The sequence below is a fragment of the Charadrius vociferus genome, unplaced genomic scaffold (assembly GCF_000708025.1).
Source record: "Charadrius vociferus isolate BGI_N301 unplaced genomic scaffold, ASM70802v2 scaffold168, whole genome shotgun sequence".
Taxonomy (NCBI): Eukaryota; Metazoa; Chordata; class Aves; order Charadriiformes; family Charadriidae; genus Charadrius; species Charadrius vociferus.
The window spans coordinates 729750-753413 of NW_009649582.1; the positions used below are offsets into that span (position 1 = coordinate 729750).

The window sequence follows — 23664 nt, forward strand, 5'->3', positions numbered from 1 at the left end:
ATGTCTGTAATATTCTCTCTAAGCAGATTATTATGGCTTTGTTCTCTTTGAGACTTAGGGGTGGAGTAGTAAATCATCAAGTTCTGGAAAAAGCACCTGCTTCTCTTGGCTTTCAATGTTGTTTTCCATGCACTAAGACACTAGTTTTCTAGAGGGTTTTGGCATCATTACCGTATGTTAGCCAACAGAGACTTCCTTGTTGAACTTGAGATTGCAGCAGGTCATATCGCTACCTGTTTTCAGCCTGTATTTCAGAAGCCTTAATTGATCCGGTGATGTGCCAAAGTTATCAGAGAATTAATTGCCATTTTTCTTGAAGCTTGTTGCAAAATTTTATTCTGGGCAAAAAAGAGTTTACACCTAGTATGCACAACCAAGAATACAGTGCTACTGTAACTGAACTGCCTAATGAAACAATTATTTTTAGTCCATGCTTAATTATTACAGAAAATAATTTTAAAAATACTACTACAGGCAGAAGAAAATCTTCATAATAATACAGCTAAAATTGTAGCGCGCACACTTTCCAGCATTTTCTCTGATGTTCTGCTAAACATGCCACTGCCTTTCTGTGTTGTCAGTTTAACAGTACTAGTATTCTTGGGAAAGAAAGGGGAAGGGCTAAAGGGATCATCAATGTCTTGAGTTCTTCAGTTGGAACTATATGACATTGATGGTGAAGCACTTTTCCTCTTAACAACTGGGAGCACTTCTATTTCGTTTTTATAAATTTGCTTGCTAGTATAGTCGTCTTATTTGCTCTTTTTTTCATTGGCTGTCATCTAGACCTGATGAATCCTTTTGCCACATTTGATTTAATTCTTCATGTATTGTAGTATGGTATACTGACTTTTTCTTTACAGCAGCTACTTCAGGTTTCCAAAAGTATTTTGAAGGTGCTAAGTATTTCAGGCTTTATTTTTCAGAATAGTTATTAAGAAATTGTATTTCTGTAGTGACATTTTTACTGTTTAGTCAGCAACTTCAGGAGTCTGTCACAACTGTACCTTTGGGGAAAAGAAAATTACAAGGCTGTAATTTTTCCCTAGAGAAAATTTGTGCTGTGACAGATCATGTCTTTCCTGTTTTTGATTTATGCACTAGACATCATAGATTACTTTATCTACTTCTCTCTTTAATTCCTCATATAATACTAATCTCTGCTTTATCCAACGTTCCGCTAGAATTCTAAAACATGGATTTCTTAACATAAACTCAAGAATGGTGGTTTCACAATATCAGTTGTATATCAATACAAATATATCAATATCGCTTCAGTAAGAAGAAAAAATGATGTTTTCTTGCTATAGAAATTTATCTCTTGCTACAATCCTAATAAATAAATAAATAAAATAATTGATAATTTGGACTTGAAAAAAATTGCAGTTTGCCCTAAGTTCTGCCAGACTTCTCAAGTGACAGTGTAGTTGGCTTACATAATAATTATTAGTATCTATGTGATATCTTACAGATTTTCTAGGAAATTGTATCTCTTAACTTTTGATTGTCCACCCAGATTTTTTAACGAGTGTTACAAAAGTTTTAGCTTTTTTTTTTTTTTTTTTCCTAACGTGACACTGCATTTTGAGGCCCCACCGTTCAGAATAGGAGACGGATGTCATAGGCATCACACCACAACTACCTAAATGAATCGATGTGGATATTAAATACCTGTTCTTAATAATTAACTATGTGATGTAAATATTACTTCTTATTTAACTGGTTTTCATGTCAGAAGCACGCTTTGTTTAGATTAGATATGCAAATCCTAAAAAATTGTTAACCACATTAGGAGATCTTCACATTCTTTTGGAAAATGTGAAGTTGAAATTTCAAAGGAATTATTCTATGTTTCCATCTTCAAGTGTAAATGTACTCTTACAGTTTTGTAATGTAATTTTTTCTCTCCTCTCAGAAATATTGCAACATAAAAATGGCTTCAGGGAGTCAAACCAACAATCTACTTACTTCATTAGCTTGTCTCTAGCAATGAGCAATAGCTGGCATATGGCTAAACTATATAAAAGTCAAATATATAATTGTTTCTCCTTATGTGTAAGTTTTCAGAAACTTCAGCTTAGGGACCGCCAGAATCAGATGAAATGTCTTGGTATTCAAGGCTTTTGAATAGCCTTCCAGGAATTTCAAAGCTCATACAGTCTTTTGGCAACCATACCTACCTGTAGCAGAAAGTTACACAGTGAAAATATGCCTGGTAAAAAACACCTCTTTTTGATATATTAGAAAGTTGTTGCTGATCTCACGAAAAGTTAATGTGTTCCCTATTGGTCTTCTCCACAACACCCTTAAATGGTAAAGAAGAAAATTTGAAATTTCTATCTTCTACCTAATAAAATGTATTACTCCAAACTCCATCCTGCATAGCACAAAATCATCTACTCCATTCCAGCTTCTACTATTTCCTAATATATTTACTGTTTTTTCATTAATAGAAAAACATCACAATTTTTTCCAAAATGTTTACCTTTTCCATCTTCCGCATAGTAATGTTGTTAATTAGAAGTGCCAAGGGGTTATTCTTGTGCAGTTTGTTATATCTTGGATATTAAACACACTAGTATCCACATTATAGAAGGAAGAGGGAAGCAAAGATAAAAGCATAGATATATGTTTGAATTTACTCCAATATTTTTAAACAAATAGCTATAAATAACAAAAAAAAAAAAAGGAGATAAATTTAAGGAATATTTTCATGCTTTGTCCTCCAGTGAAGAAAGAAAAGTTATATGGAAATATATCATACACTATACATGGAAATATATATCCACTTGGGGCTTATTACTTTCGAAGAAATTCTTGTTTAGGTACTTTTTATTTTGTCACAAACTAGTTGGTTTTTTTTCCCCCACTTACCAGTTTTGAGACCATAGATTTTAAATCTAGGTCTACTTGGACGATGTCCATAGATCTAACTTCATCTAACTATGTGACTACATCACTGGTCACAGTGAGCTCTGGAAAAATAGCTCTCATAATGGACCTCTGTAGGAATTATCTAGGAAAAATATAGGAAATGTGATTTTGGTCATTATATAGTAAGTTGCACAGGAGAGAGAACATTTGATGTAGAATGGAAGGATTCTTAAAAAAAAAAAAAAAACAACAACAAAAAAAGGAACATTAAGTGTCTACAGGGTGCTCAAAGGAGACCTTGAGAGATGTCCAGAAGATATTTATAATGGTTTTGATAATATTTAGAATTATGCCTGCATTTGTTTCCTCTGTAGCAAAGCTTCGTGAGTCTTGCTTTGATCCTGGAAACATAATGAATGGAACAAGACTTGGAATGGATTATAAACTGGGGTCAACTGTCACATATTACTGCGATGCAGGTTATGTTCTTCAAGGATATTCTACACTAACATGTATCATGGGAGATGATGGAAGACCTGGATGGAACAGAGTCCTGCCCAGTTGTCATGGTAAGAGCAGTTTTTCATTTATTAAAGTTGCTGTTGTTATTATTTGGGCTTTGTCATATGGAAGAAAAAGATACAAAATTAGAAAAAGCAATTTTAATAAACTTATCTTTTAGAATAAAGCCCTTTTCAGTGGTACATTTAATAAAAGTAACCTATATAATAACTCAGAATAAGTATTTTTTTCAAGTTTTTAATAACATTGCCTAAACAATGCTGCAAGTAATTATTGTGGAAAGAGTTTAATAGTAATGTCATCCCCTATGCCTACCTGTATTCTTGAATTAGGAAATTTACAACAGAGTATACAGATAAAAAACTTATATATGCATTTAAATAGAGCATTAAGCATACTCTGGATGTCACAACAGATGTTTGTTTCTTTTTTTTATTACTGATTTTTAAACCAGCAGTTTACCAGGTAACGTACCACTAATTGAGAGCCACTTCAGAAAAAAGACAATATTCTTTTCACATATTCTGTAAGATTAACCACAAAACCTTTCCCATGTATCCAGATATTAATAAAGAATTAACACAACAATGCCAAATTATAAAATTAACACTTGCTCTGTAAGTTAAAACAAAATCTCCTCAAAATCATCATTCCTTTTCATAATTTGAAGACTGAAAAGTTCTTAAATCCATTTCCAATTTCAATGTATTTATTTTAACTAAAATATGGATTTTCTTTGCTGTGTACTTAAATGTCTGTTGCAAATTGGATGGTGGAGTACAAGCAAAATAGAAAAAAATATATAAATTGTCAATTATAAAGAATAATCAAAATATAATACCAAACACCAAACTTCAGTGGCAGCAAATTGGAAAAACTGGTCCTAGCAAACATTTGGAAATATGTTTAATATTGTAGACTGTATGCAATGGAAGTCAAAAGTTTCTTCCTCTTTTTAAAATGAGTTATGAATATTGTTTTCTAGAAAAGAGTTGGTGAGGAAGGTTGTTGTGTGTAAGAGGAGAACAGTTTTCTTCTTTTGGGAGATCTTTTTCATGGGTAACAAAGGATAAAGAATTTCTTTATCAATGATGCAATGACTGTGTCTATTCATACTACTTATGATCTATTTAGCAATCTTCCAGTGCTATCTATTTTAACATTCACTACAGGGAGAGTGCTTTTCTTGGAAGGACTGCCATTTTAATAAAAGGGGAAAAAATAATCTTATAATATAAGGCGTAGTGCATATCTGTTCCTAATTCTAACTGGACCATGTTTTTTTTTCCTGGATGAACAAGGCCTTATTTCAAAGATGAAAAACCCCACATGTCCTTAGAATATGATGTCACACATAGGCTCCATAAAAACACCTTTACTAGGCAATTTTCACCTTTTTTTTTTTTTTATTATATTAGTTTTTCCTCCAGTTCAGAGTCAATGAAGGTTTGTAGATATGTTGCTGTGATATATTATAGTATATTTTTACCATGTAATCAATGCTTTCCACTTTTGCGGGATTTAGCTCAAGAAAAACAGAACATACGTGTATCTGTGAGAAAGACAATATCAATTGACTAGCTTTCAGTGACATGGAGCTGGCAGAAGTAGTTTCAGAGCTGAATTTTGGTGCCTGACCACCAGTCTCACCTACAATAAAAAAAAATTGTTTAGTTGAAAAATGCAATTCCTCCATTCTGCCAGTTGTATTTTTGAAACTCTGTTAAAACTGATAGTGATATAATGAAATGTGGTATACAATACCACAGTAAATATTTATTTTCCATTTTCTTATTTATTTTTAAGAAAAAAAAAAAAAAGTGAAAACCTGAACCTCCTTTATGCCTGTAATATTTTGATCTAATGCCTCAGGTATGAAGCAAAAAAGTTTTTTTAAAAAGTTACCTTTCTTTTTCTCCAATTTTTTAAATCTTTAATATGGTTTAGAATCCAGGTTCTTCTGTTAAATTCCTGTGAGCCCTATTGAGCCATATAGTTTTATAGGGGGAGTGAGGCATCTGAGAAAATGGAAAATATAAATATTACTATTTTTTCTCATGTTTGGAGCTAAATAAGTCAGAGAAGAGGAGGCAGAACTTTCAACACTCCAGATGGCTCTCTGGGCTCAATGGACATGCTTTACAACATATAGAATCGGTCTTGTAAAGAGTGTAATTCAAAGAACATAGAAAAACTTTTTCTCTTCTGAGAGAATTTGTGTCAGTAATATCTGATCATTTCCATGGTAAATAGCATGGATAACACCAGGGTGAAACTGATACAAGGTCCAAAGTCAGACCCTATTATGTAAAAATTCTTCTTGTTGTAATTAATATGGATATTTTCACTGAATAGTAGAATTTCAACAGAGGAGGATAGAGTACCAACAATCTCTATAACCATTCTGAATAACTTGACATAACTAAAGACATATACCTGAGACATGCTAGATGAGTTTGAATGGATCACATAGACAAAGGAGTTATGGGTCTCACTTGTTCTGAAGTTGAGATAATATGTGGGCAAAAATAAATTCTCCATTCAGAATTAAAAAGAAAATGGAGGACATGGCTCTACTATATTGGAAGGGCAACTGTTTGGGATGGCTTTAAACAGTCTCTGAAAATGTCTCATACATCACCCCCCATAGGAAATCTTAGTTGAGGAACACTGATGTTCTGGGTTTGGTCAGGCTTCAGCATGAAATGACTGATGAATTGCTTAGTTTGTCAAAACTTGCTTTCAAGTGAATGTGCAAAATTAGAAAATATGACGGTCTGCAGACATTGAAAGTCAGTAACTGGTTATTTTGGTGTAAAATAAAAGCTGAGCAGAGGCTTTTGGAATCATAGAGGACTACTTTTCAAAAATCTATTCAGTGACTAAAGCTGGTGTGTTTTCAATTGTACTTGTATGCACCAAATATTTTTATGGCCTAGTCCTCTGTGCATTAGGCATGACTTGCATTTGGTTGAAATCATTATTTAAAATGACCTTGAGCCTCTCTAATAAGTGTGGGAAGTGAACCAAATCATTGACTTCATTCTTTTATGAACACATGCAAAGATTATCCAAGCTAATATGCTAAGCTATTTGGCATTTCATGGTGGATGTTAAGAACAAGATGTAATTAACATATGCAGATGCAATATTCCTATGACAGAGATGGTGATTAATGATTTCTCTTAGCTTCACCAACTATAGTTGATTTTAAATTTTTGGTAGCAAACAACAACTGTTTACAGAATAACAAAAAGCTCTCCAGTGGGAAATCACATTTATGACTGAGTGTAAAAACCTTGTTCCTACCAGAAGAAATCATTTATTGATCGCTAAAAAAGTTGCTACATTTCATGGTAGCCTGTTGTCTAATCATGGGAAATATTTGGATCCAGACTTCAAAATATTTCCATCAGAAAGATATATCTAACAATCTCAAATACTGTCATGAACTGACTGTGATTTATTTTCTTTTTTTTTGATAGTAAAACATCAGTACTGAAAATATTCATTTGTACTGTTTGCATTTTATTTTATTTTTTTAAATAAAGTGAAAAAAAGTCCTGGGTTTGCTCATAGAGCAATTCTATGCCATGATATTTAAAATAGAAACAATTTTAATTATGATTGCAACAAAAGCCCTTAGTTCCCAGTCACAATTGCATACTGTAGCTATAGTAGTGTAGTGATTAAAAAACATGCTAAAAAACATATGCATATGCATTATGAGGAAGCAGAGAGGACCTTGAACTACATGTCCTTTCTTCCATCATATGACCTGGAGGATAATTCACATTATTAGGAGCTGTGAAAAGCTCCTAATAAGCTCTTTCTCTTGGCAAAAGGCCTGCAGCCTCATCTTCCAAATAAATGTTTTCCTGAAAACTGAAATGTCAGAGGAAGTACCTGTTCTTTGTTTTGTCTCTGACAGTAGCTCTTGGTTTAATTTCTGGTAATTTATACTTTTCTGTATAACTTGTTTGTTTGTTTGTTTGTTTGTTTTTTCGTTGGTGTATTGACTTCATAGAGTCATAGAATCATAGCATGGTTTGGGTTGGAAAGGACCTAAAAGATCATCTAGTTCCAACCCTCCTGCCATGGGCAAGGATATCTTCTACTAGACCAGGTTGCTCAAAGCCCCATCAAACCTGATCTTGAACACTTCCAGGGATAGGGCATCCACAACTTCTCTGGGAAACCTGTTCCAGTGCCTCACCACCCTCACAGTAAAGATATTCTTCATAATATCTGATCTAAATCTACCATCTTTCAATTTGAAGCCATTATCCCTTGTCCGATTGCTACTATCCCTGATAAAGAGCCCCTCTCCACCTTTCCTGTAGGCCCCTTTAAGTACTGGAAAGCTGCTATAAGGTGTCCCTGGAGCCTTCTCTTCTCCAGGCTGAACAACCCCAACTCTCAACCTGTCCTCATAGGAGAGATGCTCTAGAGCTCTGATTATCTTCTTGACCCTCCTCTGGACTTGCTCCAACAGGTCCATGTCCGTCTTATGTTGGGTGCCCCAGAGCTGGATGCAGTACTCCAGTCAGGGTCTCATGAGAGTGGAGTCAAAAGGAAGAATCACCTCTCTTGACCTACTGACCACGTTTCTTTTGATGCAGCCCAGGATACAGTTGGCTTTCTGGGCTGCAAGCGCACATTGCCGTCTCATGTAGACTTTCTCATCAACCAACACCCCCAAGTCCTTCTCCTCAGGGCTGCTCTCAATCCATTCTCCTACCAGCCTATATTTGTGCTTGTCATTGCCCTGACTCATGTGCAAGACCTTGCACTTGGCCTTGTTGAACGTCATGAGTTTCACAAGGGTCCTCCTCTCAAGTCTGTCCAGATCCCTCTGGATGGCATCCCTTCCCTCCAGCGTGTTGACCTCACCACATAGCTTGATATCATCATCAAACTTGCTGAGTGTGCACTCAATCCCACTGTCTATGTCACTGACAAAGATGATAAACAGCACCGGTCCCAATATCGACCTGTGAAGATCTCCACTCGTCACTAGTCACTGCTTGGACATCCAGCCATTGACTGCACCTCTTTGAGTGCGACCGTCCAGCCAGTTCCTCATCCACTGAATTGTCCATTGGTCATATCCATGTTTCTCCAATTTAGAGAGAAGGATATTGTGTGGAACAGTGTCAAATGCTTTGCAGAAGTCCAGGCAGGTGATGTCGGTTGCTCTTCCCTTATCCACCCATGCTGTAATGCCATCATAGAAGGCCACCAAATCAGACATGATTTGCCCTTAGTGAAGCCATGTTGGCTGTCACCAATCACCTCATTCTTTTCTGCGTGCCTTAGCATAGTCTCTGGGAGGATCTGTTCCATGATCTTGCTGGGCACAGAGATGAGGCTCATCAGCCTGTAATTCCCCAGGTCTTCCTTTTTCCTCTTTTTAAAAATGGGGGTTATGTTTCCCCTTTTCCAGTCAGTGGGAACTTCATTGGCCTTCTTGATTTCTCAGGTATGATAGCTAGTGACTTAGCAACTTCATCCACCAGTTACCTCAGGACCTTTGGATGCATCTCATCAGGTCCCATGGATTTGTGCACCTGTTATCACAGTTATTTGAGGTATCTCAGATCGGATATATATCTGAAAACGTTTTGGACAAAGACTGCACAGAAAAGCTTAGTCTTACTATTTTTTATTTTGTAATACATTAAATGTTAACAGCTTTTTCATCAGTCATTCAATATTGATTACTTAATCAGAGGCTTTATAGGTCACATTTTTATGCACTTTTACAAAGAGAAGCTATGATTCTAATGTGGTTATTGGATGCTGGTGTGGCCTTTTGAAACCATGACTAGTCAGCCAATTGTTTACATGATAAATCATAGTCAGACTGAATACTATTACAAATATCAAGAAAAAAATAAAACAAAAAAGATAATTTTCATCATTATTGAAAATATTATATAGGATTTAAAATGTTCTTGTCATAGGCAGACATGTAAGTTTAGAAGAAGATAGAAGACTAAGGCACATTAGGCTAATATACTTTCTAGGCTTATTTTTATTTAGGATAGGTAGGTAAAGACAAGGCTGAATTGCTAGGTAATCTAATTTACATTTGTTAAAAATACTCAAGGATGTTAAAAGAACAATCAGATAGAACTGGCATGTGATGATCCATTTTATACCTGTAACAATCAAGGCTTTTTTTGTTTTTATAGTATTTTGGATGCAAAGATTTTGATCAAAGCAGTTGGAACTTTCATTAGCATTTTTGTTCCATTCTATGTTTTTGCAGTACAAATATAGAATGCTTGATTATATTCCCAAATCCTCAACGATCATAGATAAGCAATTAAAAAGAAGATTTTAATAAGCACAAAAGAGTTGTTAGGTAGCCTAACATTCATTAACTTCCATCTGATCTGTGGTATTTAACATTTTCATCTTTATTAAAAAAGCAACCAAACAAAATGCATTTCTAGACAAACTTGCTTGTTTTTAATAGACAAAAGATCGAATTAATATGTAAAATCTAACTGAGATCAGGATCAGACATTATTACAGGGATACTGTGGATGGATAGTAGTAACTGTATTTTGGGTTGGCTACAGTTACTGCTCATTAATTTTGTTTCTTAAAAACACTTATATTTAAGTCCTTTCTGATTATTTCATGAATTTAACATGCCAGGGTAATATTTGCATTGGCAGTTCTCTGCAAGAGGCTTGCTCCTCAATATGATTAATTTGCCTTAAAATAATGTATCTGTGGCAGAAAATTAAGTCTGCAGTAAACACATTATCTTCATACTTTGGAGGTGACAGAGGATTGAATGATACAGTAGAAGAGAAGCAGAGATACACTGAGGATATAAAACCAGGATGCCTTGTAATCACTAAAGAAAAATTCTTACAGAATCTGAAATTAATTCTCAAGTCCAATGTCTATCTTTTTCTTGTTAGGAAAGGGCCTTGGCCAGAAACTCTGAGGATGACGTGAGTTTAAAATTGGTATTTATGGTATAAAGAGTGGAATGAAGGCATTGAGAGAGTTACTGTGTATTGGAGTGCAACGGCCTACCTTAGTCAGCATTCCATTAAGGTAGTAAAAGTACTAAAGGCATTAAAACACACGGAAGAGGTCGCATAAGTGATGCTGCCACTGTAGTCATCCATTTCACCTCCTCTTGAAGCATGACCCTTTCATTTAAAAGGAATTTATCTGTACTAATTTTTCATTTGAAGTATGACAAGCTACATGGTATTACAGAGTTAGATTCATTAATTGCCATGGGCATGTGAACAAGTTGTGCCACCTGCTCTTGGATTCTCAGTATTGAAGGGTCGTTCTGGCTAGATTTCTTCACTGTCTAATTCAGAAACCTTTCTTAACTGAGCATTCATACAAGGTATAATTGGTATTTTTCTCACATTGTGTGCTTTTATCATGCACTGTCATGCTTGCACAACACCTTTGAGTAGGTATTCAACTTCACAACATTTACACCATAAAACAAGAAGAAAAGATTGATGTTTTTCTTTTAAAACTACTCAATAGTTCCTTTTATAAATAAAATCTGTAAAACCACAAGTGAAAACAAAACAAAAGAAAACAAAAACAACCAAACAAAAATCCAACATAGACCCCTGAAGTGGCTGTGTTTATGATAATGTGCAATGTCACTCTGTTAACTTTGCATAACTTTGTATTTAAAGTTGTGAAGAACAGAATGACATGTGACGAAAGGCAAGATGAAGTGTGTAGAGAAGGAAAATTTGTCCTTTATGGTAATAAAAAATATATTTATTATTAGAAAGCGTAGTATACTGTACACCTATATAAAAGTATTAAACCATTATTAGTAATTAATTTATGTGTGTAAAAGTATTATACTGTTATAAGTAATAAACTGATGTTATATTTATGTCAAAAAAAACCCCATAATTTACGACTGAAAAATCTGACGGCAAAAAGTTAAGACAATGATAGAATTAAGTCTGCTGTGCAGGTGTGAAAGTGTTTGGAATAACTTCAACTTTAGTCTTATATGCTACATATGCTATACGTGGTCGGGTGAGGGCATTAGTTGTTTTGTTTTAATCCAGTGAAGATAAAGTGTTGCTTATGTTTGAAGTCACCATATGAAGGGACACTATTTAATTTATTTCAGAGTTTGAAAGTCAGTAAGCAATGAGTCAGGCAATTGCAGAAGGCAAAGAGTATTCTTGCAGCTAATGAAGCTGAATGTTACTGTGAATGAGACTGTCTGTGTTTTATAGTTCCAAAGTAATGGTCCGTTTGACCACTTAAGCAGCATGCTTTACTTAAAGTTGTCATATGTTGGCTACTTACAAAAAAATTCTCCTTTTCTTTTTGCCCAGAATAAGACATATTTTATAGAATCACATAAACCATGACCTGAGTACTTAGAGTTAGAATTGAAATCAATTAGGATTTGAATATGTAAAATATACTCAAATGCCACGTACTCTGACAACTTAGTTCTTAATAGTCAGACTTGAAAAGGCAATTGAAGGACTTCTGAAGAAAATATAAAGGATTTTATATTATTGTGACTGAAATATCTTCTGAATAATAGATGTTTGTTCCCAGGATTCTGCTGTCTGTTTTTTACAAATATATGCCCATTGCTTTACCATTCCAAGCTCTTCTCCCAATATAGTCAGTGGAGAGAGGCAGGTTTCTTAAAAAGTCACCAAAGGGGATTCAAAGAGCTTGTTAGGAAGGTATATTTTTCTGTTTGCGTCTGGACTGCACAAACAGGATTTACTGTGCTTGTTCAGTAGGGCATGACTTAGAGCAACAACATAAGAAATGGTATCTATAGTGAAATATCTGAATACACAGTGTGGAAGCAATATTGCTTGAGATTGAAGCATACAACAGACACCAATTTGGAGGGATTGTAGGGTTACATTTTGTGTGTGTAAAAATTTAGCAGTTAGAAGATTCCTGAGAAAATAAAAGAGTAGGCATCTAGGTCTGAATGTACCCTAACCTATAAATCTCACACTACAGACACTTTTCTGTATGAACACATTCATTACTCCACCTCCATGGAAAAGAGACCATTGCACATCAAGAGCTATCAAGTCAAAAAGCCAACAAGAGAAAAGCTAATTTGCATCTAGTGGATTTGGCAGTAGTTGAAAGGAGATCTGGTTATCAATATATACTTCTTGGAGATAGTAGGTTCATTTTTCCTATGACAATCCACTGACTGTTTACTGTAAAATATGCAAATGGGTTTGGGAATAAGAAACATAAAAAAAGACTTTTCTATATGTCCACCTGAAGTACCACGTTCAGCTCTGGAACCATCAGCACAGGAAAGACACAGACCTGTTGGAGCAAGTCCAGAGGAGGGCCACAGAAATGATCCGAGGGCTGGAGCACCTGTCCTATGAGGACAGGCTGAGAGAGTTGGGGTTGTTCAGCCAGGAAAAGAAGGCTCCAGGGAGATCTAATCGTGGCCTTTCAGTACTTAAAGGGGGCCTACAGGAAAGATGGGGACAAATATTTTAGCAGGGCCTGTTGCAATAGGACAAGAGGCAATGGCTTTAAACTAAAAGAGGGAAGATTTAGACTAGATATAAGGAAGATTTTATTTTTTTTTTACAGTGAGGGTGGTGAAACACTGGGTCAGGTTGCCCAGAGAGGTGGTAGATGCCCCACCCCTGGAAACGTTCAAGGTCAGGTTGGACGGGGTTCTGAGCAACCTGATCTAGTTGAAGATGTCCCTGCTCACTGCAGAGGAGGTTTGACTAGATGTCCTTGAAAGGTCCCTTCCAATCCAAACTATTCCATGATTCTGTGGATATGCAGTTAGCTGGTATTTTGCCAAAACCCACAGATTTAGGAAAATGTGATTAAGTTAAAATCTCAGCTTTTCTTAAAGCTGTTCTCTTCATGTCAGAGGAAGTTTGAAAAAGTTACTGGAATGAGCTATGAAGGTTAATAATTCTAGAAAGCTTAGAAAAGAATTAAAAATAAATACAGACACATACATATACCCACACCAAGCATTACTTTGAATGTCTGACCTTTTGCATATACATTTGGAATTCATAATATGGCTTTACAATGTCCATTGAATAATAAATGCTGTGTGTAATTATTCCAAGCTTTAATTTAAGAAGTACTAATGTAATATAATGGTAAATAAAGCATAAGAAATGAAGAATAGTTGTTAATTACAACGACCTCATTAAAATCAGCTGCCAGAGAATCCTAATTTCCAAGGTATTTAAGGGATTAGTTAAATAGAGTGCACCATAAAACCAGGTACTTCATCTTCTGTTGAACTAAATCTGCTGCCAATTTTTAGAAGCATAGTTTAATGAAGGAGATGTCAGAAAGAAGGAGAAATAGTTTAAGCTATGTAAACTTTTTTTAGCCTTATTTTTTTATATTCTTTACTACAAAAAATGTATCTGAAATCAAGCATTATTATTCCTCAAAAAAAAGGTTATTCCATTGTGTATTTTGAGGTGGAGAGAAAACTAGATTTTAGCACTAGTTTAAGTAAATATATGTTTGTTTCTGTATTAAGTGTTAACATCATAAGTATATATTTTTCTTTGATGATTTTTTAGAAGGTACAAGATGGCTGCAGGATATACTGTTCTTAGAAGGAAAAAAAAAAAAATCCGTACCATTTATTCACACAGAGATAAGCAAATATTTATTTTCCAAAGACTGCAAGACACTGAAGTAGGATAGGATTATGTAGTATCAGTCAGTAATCAGAGTAAGTCGATTAATTAATAACTGGAATTAAAGAAAATGATCCAGTCATCTGCACTGGCTATACCTGATAAATATGCATGTTTCTAACTTAACTTCAGGCAGCAGTCTGAAGGTCCTCACACTTGTCTAATGACATTTCAGTAACCCACTCAACTGGAAGATGATTTACTAGGTGGGATATGCTGGTGGTTACATGTATAAGACTCATATTTCATTCTTTGCACAAGTTTTGTCATCTTCACATTGACTATCGCCGTGGGAACTAGGGGATGGTTCTGTGGAATAGAAAAACTTGCAATTAATAGGCTAGATTGTTTTAAAATGAGATTCAGTTTTCTTTTCCTTCTTGACTAGCCCACAATTAGAATTTAGTCAATCTACCTTAGGAATGGTAAGCAAGATCATCGTCCAGATTAAAGAAGATATCCGCCTCTTTTAGGAACTCATGTTTCTTTCACTCAGAAGCCGCATGCATAACACCTTTTTTTCTGATCTCACACTTCCTTGAAGGAACAGTATCTTCCCCAATAAAACTTTACTTCTAGTTTTTAGCTGTTCACTGGAACCTTTTTACTATATATTTCTTTTTTATATCCTGAAGTGTAGCTGAGTGCTAACAGAAGTTAATACAATGAATCACAAATCATAAACACAAATTCATGTACTCCAGCTACCACAGAAGTTGTTTTGTTGTTATGAATTTAAAAGGTTACATTTCCTTATTTGTTGTACTGCACTTCATTTTACGCTTTTCGATTTTTTTGATATTCAGTTACTGGCTAAGTTGGTAGTTTAAAGCTTTACTTATGTAGCATGCCAGGAAATACATTGGTTTTGATCATGGGTGAATTTTTAATAAAAGATATATTCAGACATTAAGCTGCATTTAGAGTTACAGCTGAGAACACATATAAGTAATAGAAGGTCAGAGAACATTACAGAGATACTTTAATTATCCCCAGTTCAAATATTAGGGAATTAGTTAACATCTTTTTAGTTCAACATTAAGATAAAAGTGTCAAAGGAATAGAGAAACATCTGGCCTAAAGCAGAGCAGATTTTCTCAGTGAGAGTAAATGTGACAATAATGTGCTCAGAATGATCAAAGTGTCCACAGTGCACTCAAATTGGACACCCTGAGAGGAAGGTAAGAGAAAAAACTAAAAGTAATTTTTTACTTTGTACTGCGAGCTATATTAAACTGAGGAAGCTCATTGAAATGAATTTGAAGACAACAGCAAAAACCTAAGTTTTTACTGTTGACTTGGAAATCATGTAGAAATACCATTTTAGAGTCTCAACAATCAGAAGCAAAATCTAAAAAGATCATTGAAAGAGGTGGTGAAACAACAGAGTCAATGAATCTAATAGAAATTAAAATATGTATTCCAGGAAAAGGAAATAATGTTCAAATGAGGGTAGGAGGGTAGTAGAAAGCATGGCCAACAGGGTTTTGAGAAACAACTTTAGAATATGTGAACCTAATCTAACCACTAATAAACTTTTTCAAAGATGAGAAAAGTAGGAAACTTATTAAAGTGTCAATAGAAGTTCAAGGCCAAAAATACATTCAAGGACAATGCCATTGCAGAAAACCTAAGTAAATTATATGTTGTTATGTTATGTTATGTTATTACGTTATGTTATGCTATGCTATGTTACCTTACGTTATATTATGTTACATTACATTACTGATATAAACAGGGAAGTCCTGCATTAGAACAAGTTCTAAGGAACTGTGTCAAAATGGAAGCAGTAATAGAAGAGATGTTAAAGAACATCAATAAACAGAACCATAAGAAGTTCCTAGGATGAGGTAGTTATTTCTGTGAAGTTCAAAAAAGGGCCTAGATATGAAGTGTTTGAAGTACAAATATTGACCTTAAGGTTTTGTTAGCCTTTCTAGCAAAGTAGTGGAAGGTGATGAACATGTCAAAAATCTTCCACGATGAGCAATTGGCCAATTTCCACACTTAGAAAATTGGTAGAGATTAAGAAAAAAGAACAGAACTAGGAAATGCATGGTTAAACATGTTGAAGAAAAATCAATATAACTTTTGAAGAGGAATGTGGAGCTTAATGGGAAATGTGAGAGCTCAACAAGCGTATGAATTAAATTAACAACAGTTGATACCATATAATTGAATTTTTAAAAATCTTTGACAGACTCCCACAGAGAAAGGTTAATTTTTAAGAGAAATGTAATACAATGTGTTAGGATTAATATTTGATTACAAGGTAATAATTGAAAGTTGTTGGTGTTATGGTGCATTTTCTGCTATTTACAAAAAAAAAAACAAAAACAAAAAAACAAACCGTTACAATAAGTGAAGGTTACCACAAAGATCCCGTAGATATTTGTGCTGGGAACTGTGCCATCCAATACAACTTCACATGAAATTGAGATGACAAAGTTCACAGATATCACAAAATTATACTGCAGTATCAAATCTATGGTCAAATGCACAAAGATTAATCCTCAATACTGTGTGACTAAGGAGTATAATGTGCGTCAATTTCACTTCTGTTAAGCTCAGGAAAAATGCTCATAAAAGGAATAACCCAAAGCACAGGCATGTGATGATAGACAATTAGCTCTCAGTAAGTTAGTTTGGTAAATTACCCCAAAATCATTACGACTAGTCCTTTGCAGATTAGTAAATTTCTAGCAGGATTATATTTATTTTTTTTTTTTTTTTCTCATAGAGCCTCCTAGCCTATAAGATATGTTCTGATGAGTCAGTATTAACACTAGAACAAATAAATATAACATGAAAGTAGTGTTTGCTTCTTGCCTTTAAGTATAGAAAAGAGTTTATTTCTCAGAATTCAGAGTTCAAGAAAAAATAAAATTGAAATTTTCAAATGTAATCTTTATTACAAGGAAACAAAACAGTCTTTGAGACTGCATTTGAGAAATGCAATTAAAAATACTTTTAAACAGCTGAATTAAATCTATCTTTCTGATACTAAGAAATAAATCTGTACCTCCAATTCAGTGGTTTGAAATGCAGCAAATAGGATTTTCTGGGTTGATGATCAATAGAGAGACACAGCAATACAAGTGAACAACCTGTGAAGGTCTTCCAGACACACAAATATCAGAAACCTGGCTTTGTTTTTGCTTTATTGCCTCCCTAGGGATTGAGACCTTCCTCAAATAACATAATTCAAAGACTGCTATGATTCCTCTTCTTCAGAGAGTAGATGCTTTTGTGTGTGTGTATCAGTTCAATACTTGGTTTTAACAGAATTATCAAAGATACTTGTAATTAAATATTTAATTGTGGACAGTTTAACTTCCATAGACTAGTCCTGGTCATGTTCAGAAGTGAAGGCTGTTATAAAAAAGATACGCACAAACTGATAAGTTGTTTCAATATAATCTAAACAGGACAGCAATTTTTCATGTGGGTAACATATATATTCCCCTACATTTCAATCTATCAGCTCAACTGAATTTAGAATGATGTTGCAGTTATCAAGCTAAAAACTACAATCACTACTCATGACAAAAATCGTATTACTTTTAACAGCTGTTTTTCTTAAGCCAATCAAAACTACGAAATCCTATATTTAAAAGGTCTCAAAAGGAAATAGTTCCTTTATAAATTTTTAAACCATTTCTAACCAGTACAGTTCATTGCAAGTCTATCACATGTAACATATTGAATTAATTTTATATTTAAAATACAAGGAATCAAAAGAAAGGTTAAGGAAATCAAAAGTAAGGTTAAGTAAAAGAAGATCTCAGACACCTCAGAAATTATTTGAAGATGGACTCAAATTTTTATTAAAAATCCTTATTATCAGACATAGGCAGGATGTTCATCTAAATGTGTGTTCACACTTACAAGGTCTCATTACTGCAGAAAGAAAGGTGTTCTTTGGAGTCTGATGAAAACTGTGAAGTGGGGGTATTTCCAAGTTTTGCTGTCATCATGGTATAAACTTGGAACACAAACTGCAAAGATCATTTTGAACCATGAACTCCCATTTTTCATGTATTTCTTTTCTCCCTCTCCTTCCATGTCTATCTGCTATTTCCTAGACATTTGCTTTCCTCATGTGTGCCCAAAGCTTGACTTGCAATGGATATGCATACAACATTAGAAATTAGAAATATAATTTTTGTAATCTTGCTTTAAGTATAATCAGTCACTGAAGAATTAGCAAAGGATATAGTATAATCAGAAAGTCGCTACATGTGAAAAGAGGTAAACAATATATCTAGGTATTCTCTAGCTCAGCCAAGAAGTAAGCGTTTTGAGATTTTGTCTGGTGAAATTCTGTGCTTCATGGTTTGCAAGAGACCATGTTGACAAATGTACTGGGTTTGTGCGGCAAGGTTTTGGTAGTGGAGGTGCTACAGGAGTGAATTCTGTGAGAAGCTGTTAGAAGCTTCCCCCATGTCTGACAGAGCCGTTGCCAGCCAAAGCCGAGGCCATCAGTGAGAGTGGCAGTGTCTCTGTGATAACATATTAAAGAAGGGGAAGAAAAACCTGCTGTGCAGCAGCAGTTAGAAGAGAGGAGTAAGAACGTGTGAAAGAAACAACTCTGCAGACACCAAGGTCAGTGAAGAAGGAGGGGGAGGATGTGCTGCAGGCACTGGAGCAGAGATTCCCCTGCAGCCCATGGTGAAGACCATGGTGAGGCAGGCTGTCCCCCTGCAGCTCATGAAAGTCCATGGAGGACCCCATGCCATAGAAGGTGGATGTACCCAAAGGAGGCTGGGACCCATGGAGAGCCTGTGCTGGAGCAGGCTCCTGGCAGGACCTGTGACTCCATAGAGAGATGAGCCCATGCTGGAGCAAGTTTTCTGGCAGGACTTGTGACCCCGTGGGGGACCCATGCTGAAGCAGTCCATTCCTGAAGGATTGGAGCCCGTGGGAAGGACCCACGATGGAGAAGTTGATGGAGGACTGACTCCTGTAGGAGGGACCCCATACTGGAGCAGCAGTACAGTGTGAGGAGGAAAGAGAGGCAAAGACAATGTATGATGAACTGACCACAACCTCCATTCCCCATTCTCCTGTGCTTCTTAGGGCGAGGAGATAGAGAAAACGGAGTGAAGTAGAGCCTGGGAAGAAGGGAGAGGTGAGGGAAGGTGTTCTAAGATTTGATTTTTATTTCTCATTATCCTACTCTGATATGATTGGTCATAAATTAAATTAATTTTAAGTCAAATCTGTTTTGCCCATGACAGTAATTGGTGAGTGATCTCTCTCTGTCCTTATCTCCACCCATGTCAACCCATGAGCCTTTCATTGTATTTTTCCCCCCTGTCCAGCTGAGGAAAGGTAGTGATAGAGTGTCTTGGTAGGCACCTGGCATCTACCCAAGGCCAAGCCATGACAATAACAATGGCTATTCCTAGTCTTATATTATATAAATCTGTAAGTAGTGGTTGAAATGTCTTAATATGTGTTGACATATTATGTGTTGACTCATTAAATGTCTTAATATGTGTTGACATTCTAGAGAAAAGAAGATTGAGGGGGGATCTTATTAATACTTACAAATACTTAATGGGAGGATGCCAGGGGGATGGGAGCAGTCTTTTTTCAGTGGCGCCCAGTGATAGGACGAGGGGTAATGGGCATAAACTTGAACATAGGAAGTTCCATCTTAACATGAGAAGGAACTTCTTTACTTTGAGGGTGGTGGAGCACTAGAACAGGCTGCCCAGAGAGGTGGTGGAGTCTCCCACTCTGGAGACATTCAAAACCCGCCTGGACGCTGTCCTGTGCAACGTGCTGTAGGTGACCTTGCTCTGGCAGGGGGGTTGGACTAGATGATCTCCAGAGGTCCCTTCCAACCCTAACCGTTCTGTGAATTCTCTGTGAATTCTGTGACATATCACACTGCTATTGAATATCAAGTAGAGACATTACCGGTCATGTCAGAGTAATGTAACTGGCTTTTACAGAAATGATATTCCTTTTGTATGTAGAACCATTTCCACCAGGTAGTAAAAGCAGTCTAGATTAGATTAGTGAGTTTTGTGGCTATTTTTGTCTGTTTGCTTGTTTTAAAGGTCAGTCTTGTAGAATTATATTATTTCATATTTTTAATTGGTGCTCGTATTCATAACTGTTCATTCTCTAGATCAGTTGTTTTGACTATTGTTTATTTTACTATTAACAGTTGTTTCTTAACCTGTTTTTCTTTCCTGTGTTTCAGGAGTTGGGTTCTGGTTCCTCACTTTCTGGGATGAATTAGTTATTTTTGTTTGCTTCTAATGTGAATGTGATTGTACTTATGGATTGTGTATGGTTTTGGGATTTTTTTGTGGTTTTCTTTTTTTTTTTTTTTCTCCATCACATGTATCTTTAATCTGATACTTCCTCATCTTCTTCAATATATTGGTTAGTAGCTGCGAACTAGAGTTCTCCAGAGTGAAATTAATAGTATGTGTTTTTCCCTCTGCTGGCCATAGAGATTGACTAGATGACTAGACAACTGTGTATTAGAAATCTAGAATTAAGGAACATGAATCTGTAGTCTCATCTACAGCAGTATTAAAAAACATTTCTCCTGTTATTTGAGAGAGACAGGCACATGCACATGCCTATCCCAAATACTACAGGGTGAAATGAATTGTCCTTTGGGAAATATATTTATTTTTAACTTTTTTTCTTTACATATACATGTCTAAAATTAGCAGTGCTTTGCTGTTGCTATTTGCTTGACTTATTTGTGTTTCAGTATATTTCTTTTTCTCTCAGTTATTGAATAGTCCTATTTAATTTGCTGCTTTTTTTGAGAACGGTCCTGTGTAAACCTTGAGTTAACGTAGATATTTAAGTAGTTTAATTGAGATGGCAGTTCTTACTGTTTGTATTTTAATGTATTTCTCCCTTTTAACCACAGAACTGTGTTAATTAGAGTTAATATTGTTTTGGGTGTACCATGGCATTTTATTCTCTAGGAAACTTGCTAGTTTGACTTTCTTCTCTTAAGAACAGTTTGTTATAGGAAATTGATATTTACTTTCTAAGTAGAAATCCACTAGTAAATGTAATTACTCACAAGTCCAGTTGAAAATTGAAAGGGGGATTCATTTAAGGAAAGGAGTTTGAAAAGTGGGGATTTCTATCTTCTGAAAATTAATTCAAAAGTCTGTGTTGCAAACATAAACAATAATGATGGTAAAGAAAGCTGAGACTGAGCAGATTACAGTGATTTTCGTTAATTTATCGTTAGTTCTAAGATCTCAAATTTAAAATTAAATTCTTTAAATGTTACTGTAGTTTTCTTTCAAACTAACAATGTGTGGACACACTCAAAATATTGGGGACACACTCAAAATATTGGAAAACACTTGGAAACCAAGTGATCATCAATCACTTGTAAACCTAAGGAATTACGAGGTTTCATTCTATATTGTAATAATATTCTCATATAATTCAAGAAAAAGCTTATTCTTTGTAGCAGCTGTGATTCCCTGCTAGTTCAAGAAAACTCAGTTGGGTAAAGGCACATTCTAGAGACATGCAGATGGATTTCTGGATGGGTAATACACTGATTACATCCTACCCACCCCTAAAATAGTAGATTCTTATTACCAAAACAAGATTCAGGAGATGATATCCAGCTCTCTAGTAATAAATAGATTCTTGGTTTTGTGCAATTTTAAATGAACTCATAAAGTTAGTGAGTTCTAAGAAAGCTCATAATTTTTACTTTCATCCTCACATTTTATCAGTCTCTCCTTCTGCGTATTGAAAAGATGTTGTAAGTATGTTCTCAGTGAGACTTCAATTGCATTGTCTATCAAATTACTTAGAAGCAGTCATTACACTCTTCATCACATAATAGGAATGATTCTTTCTTAAACCAAATAAATAATGAAATATAATTTAGATATAAAGGGTACACAAATGAATAAGCAAATAAGATAAAAGCTATATGGCCTCTAAAAAAAGAAAAGAAAAAAAAATATGTCTGATTGGAAGGAATGACTATTTCTTGTGAAGAGATCTGTAAATCCTTACAGATCTTTGATTTGTACTTTCTCATGAGTCAATGTCTCAATTCTGCTGTTGTAGCGAAAAATATGTTAAACTTTGTTAAGCTCTGACTTATTTTTTCTACTACACATCTGTCATGTAATACTCTTTTCCTCCTGCTACCTAAATAGACTTGAAAGGCTCTGAAACGGTCTCCCCCAGAAGACTCCATTACTGCCAATTTTCTTTTCTGTTATTTTTTATTCATTTATTATGCTGGTAGATAAATTGTTTTAAAGTATTTGTTTGTTTTCCTCCAGAAGTTTCTTAAATATCATGTCAAAGCTTTGCTGCAGACAGCTGACTTGAAAAGCATTTTTAAACTTTTATTTAGTTATTTTTTCCAGCTGCGGATGCCACATCTCAGTTCCTATCAGAAAATGCATTTCTGACTATCTATACACTTAGCTAAAATGAGTAAAATTCATAGAATAGAATCATAGAATTGTCTAGGTTAGAAGGGACTTTTAAGATCATCAAGTCCAACCATCAACCTAACACTGCCAAAACCATAAGCACCACCTCTACCTACCTTCTAAATACCTCCAGGGATGGTGACTCCACCACTTCCCTGGGAAGCCTGTTCCAGTGCTTAACAACCCTTTTGGTGAAGAATTTTTTCCTAATATCCAATCTAAACCTACCCTGGCTCAACTTGAGGCCATTTTGTCTTGCCTGTTGCTTGTTACTTGGGACATAAGGTCGACCCCCACCTCGCTACAACCTCCTTTCAGATAGCTGCAGGGAGTGATAAGGTCTCCCCTCAGCCTCCTTTTCTTCACGCTAAACAATCCCAGTTTCCTCAGCTGCTCTTCATAACACTTGTCCTTCAGACCCCTCACCAGCTTTGTTGCCCTTCTCTAGACATGCTCCAACACCTCCATGTCTTTCTTGTAGTGAGGAACACAAAACTGAACACAGTACTCGAGGTGGGGCTTCACCAGTGCTGAGTACAGGGGGATGATCACTTCCCTAGTCCTGCTGGTCACACTATTCCTGATACAGGCCAGGATGCCATTGACCTTCTTGGCCACCAGGGCACATTGCTGGCTCATGGTCCCTGTGTTGTCCACCAGAACTCCCAGGTCCCTTTCCACAGAGCTGCTCTCCAGGAGGTCAGCTCCAAACCTATACCAATTCATAAGGTTATTCCTTCCCAAATGCAGTACCCTACACTTACCCTTGTTGAATTTCATCACGTTTCTCTCTACCCAGCTCTCCAGCCTGTCCAGGTCATGCTGTATGGCAGCACAGCCTTCTGGCGTATCAGCCACCCCTCCCAGTTTTGTGTCACCAGCAAACTTGCTGATGGCACACTCTATCCCTTCATCCAGATCATCAATGAATATGTTGAACAGGACTGCGCCCAGTACTGACCCCTGAGGGACACCACTTGTTACTGACCTCCAACTAGATTCTGCACCACTAACCACAACCGTCTGAGCTCTATCTGCCAGCCACTGTTCAATCCACCACACTGTCCATTTATCTAACCCACACTGCTTGA

The 23664-nt window shown here is 35.7% G+C and overlaps 1 protein-coding gene across 2 annotated transcripts in view; it reads left to right on the plus strand.

The window, feature by feature from the left end:
• CSMD3 (CUB and Sushi multiple domains 3) overlaps positions 1-23664 on the plus strand; it is a 715473-nt gene that overhangs the window by 513064 nt on the left and 178745 nt on the right. For both annotated transcript variants that reach the window (XM_009890359.1, XM_009890360.1), the window contains one exon: positions 3249-3443. In XM_009890359.1, coding sequence (XP_009888661.1) covers positions 3249-3443 — 195 coding nt within the window. The remainder of the gene's footprint in view (positions 1-3248; positions 3444-23664) is intronic.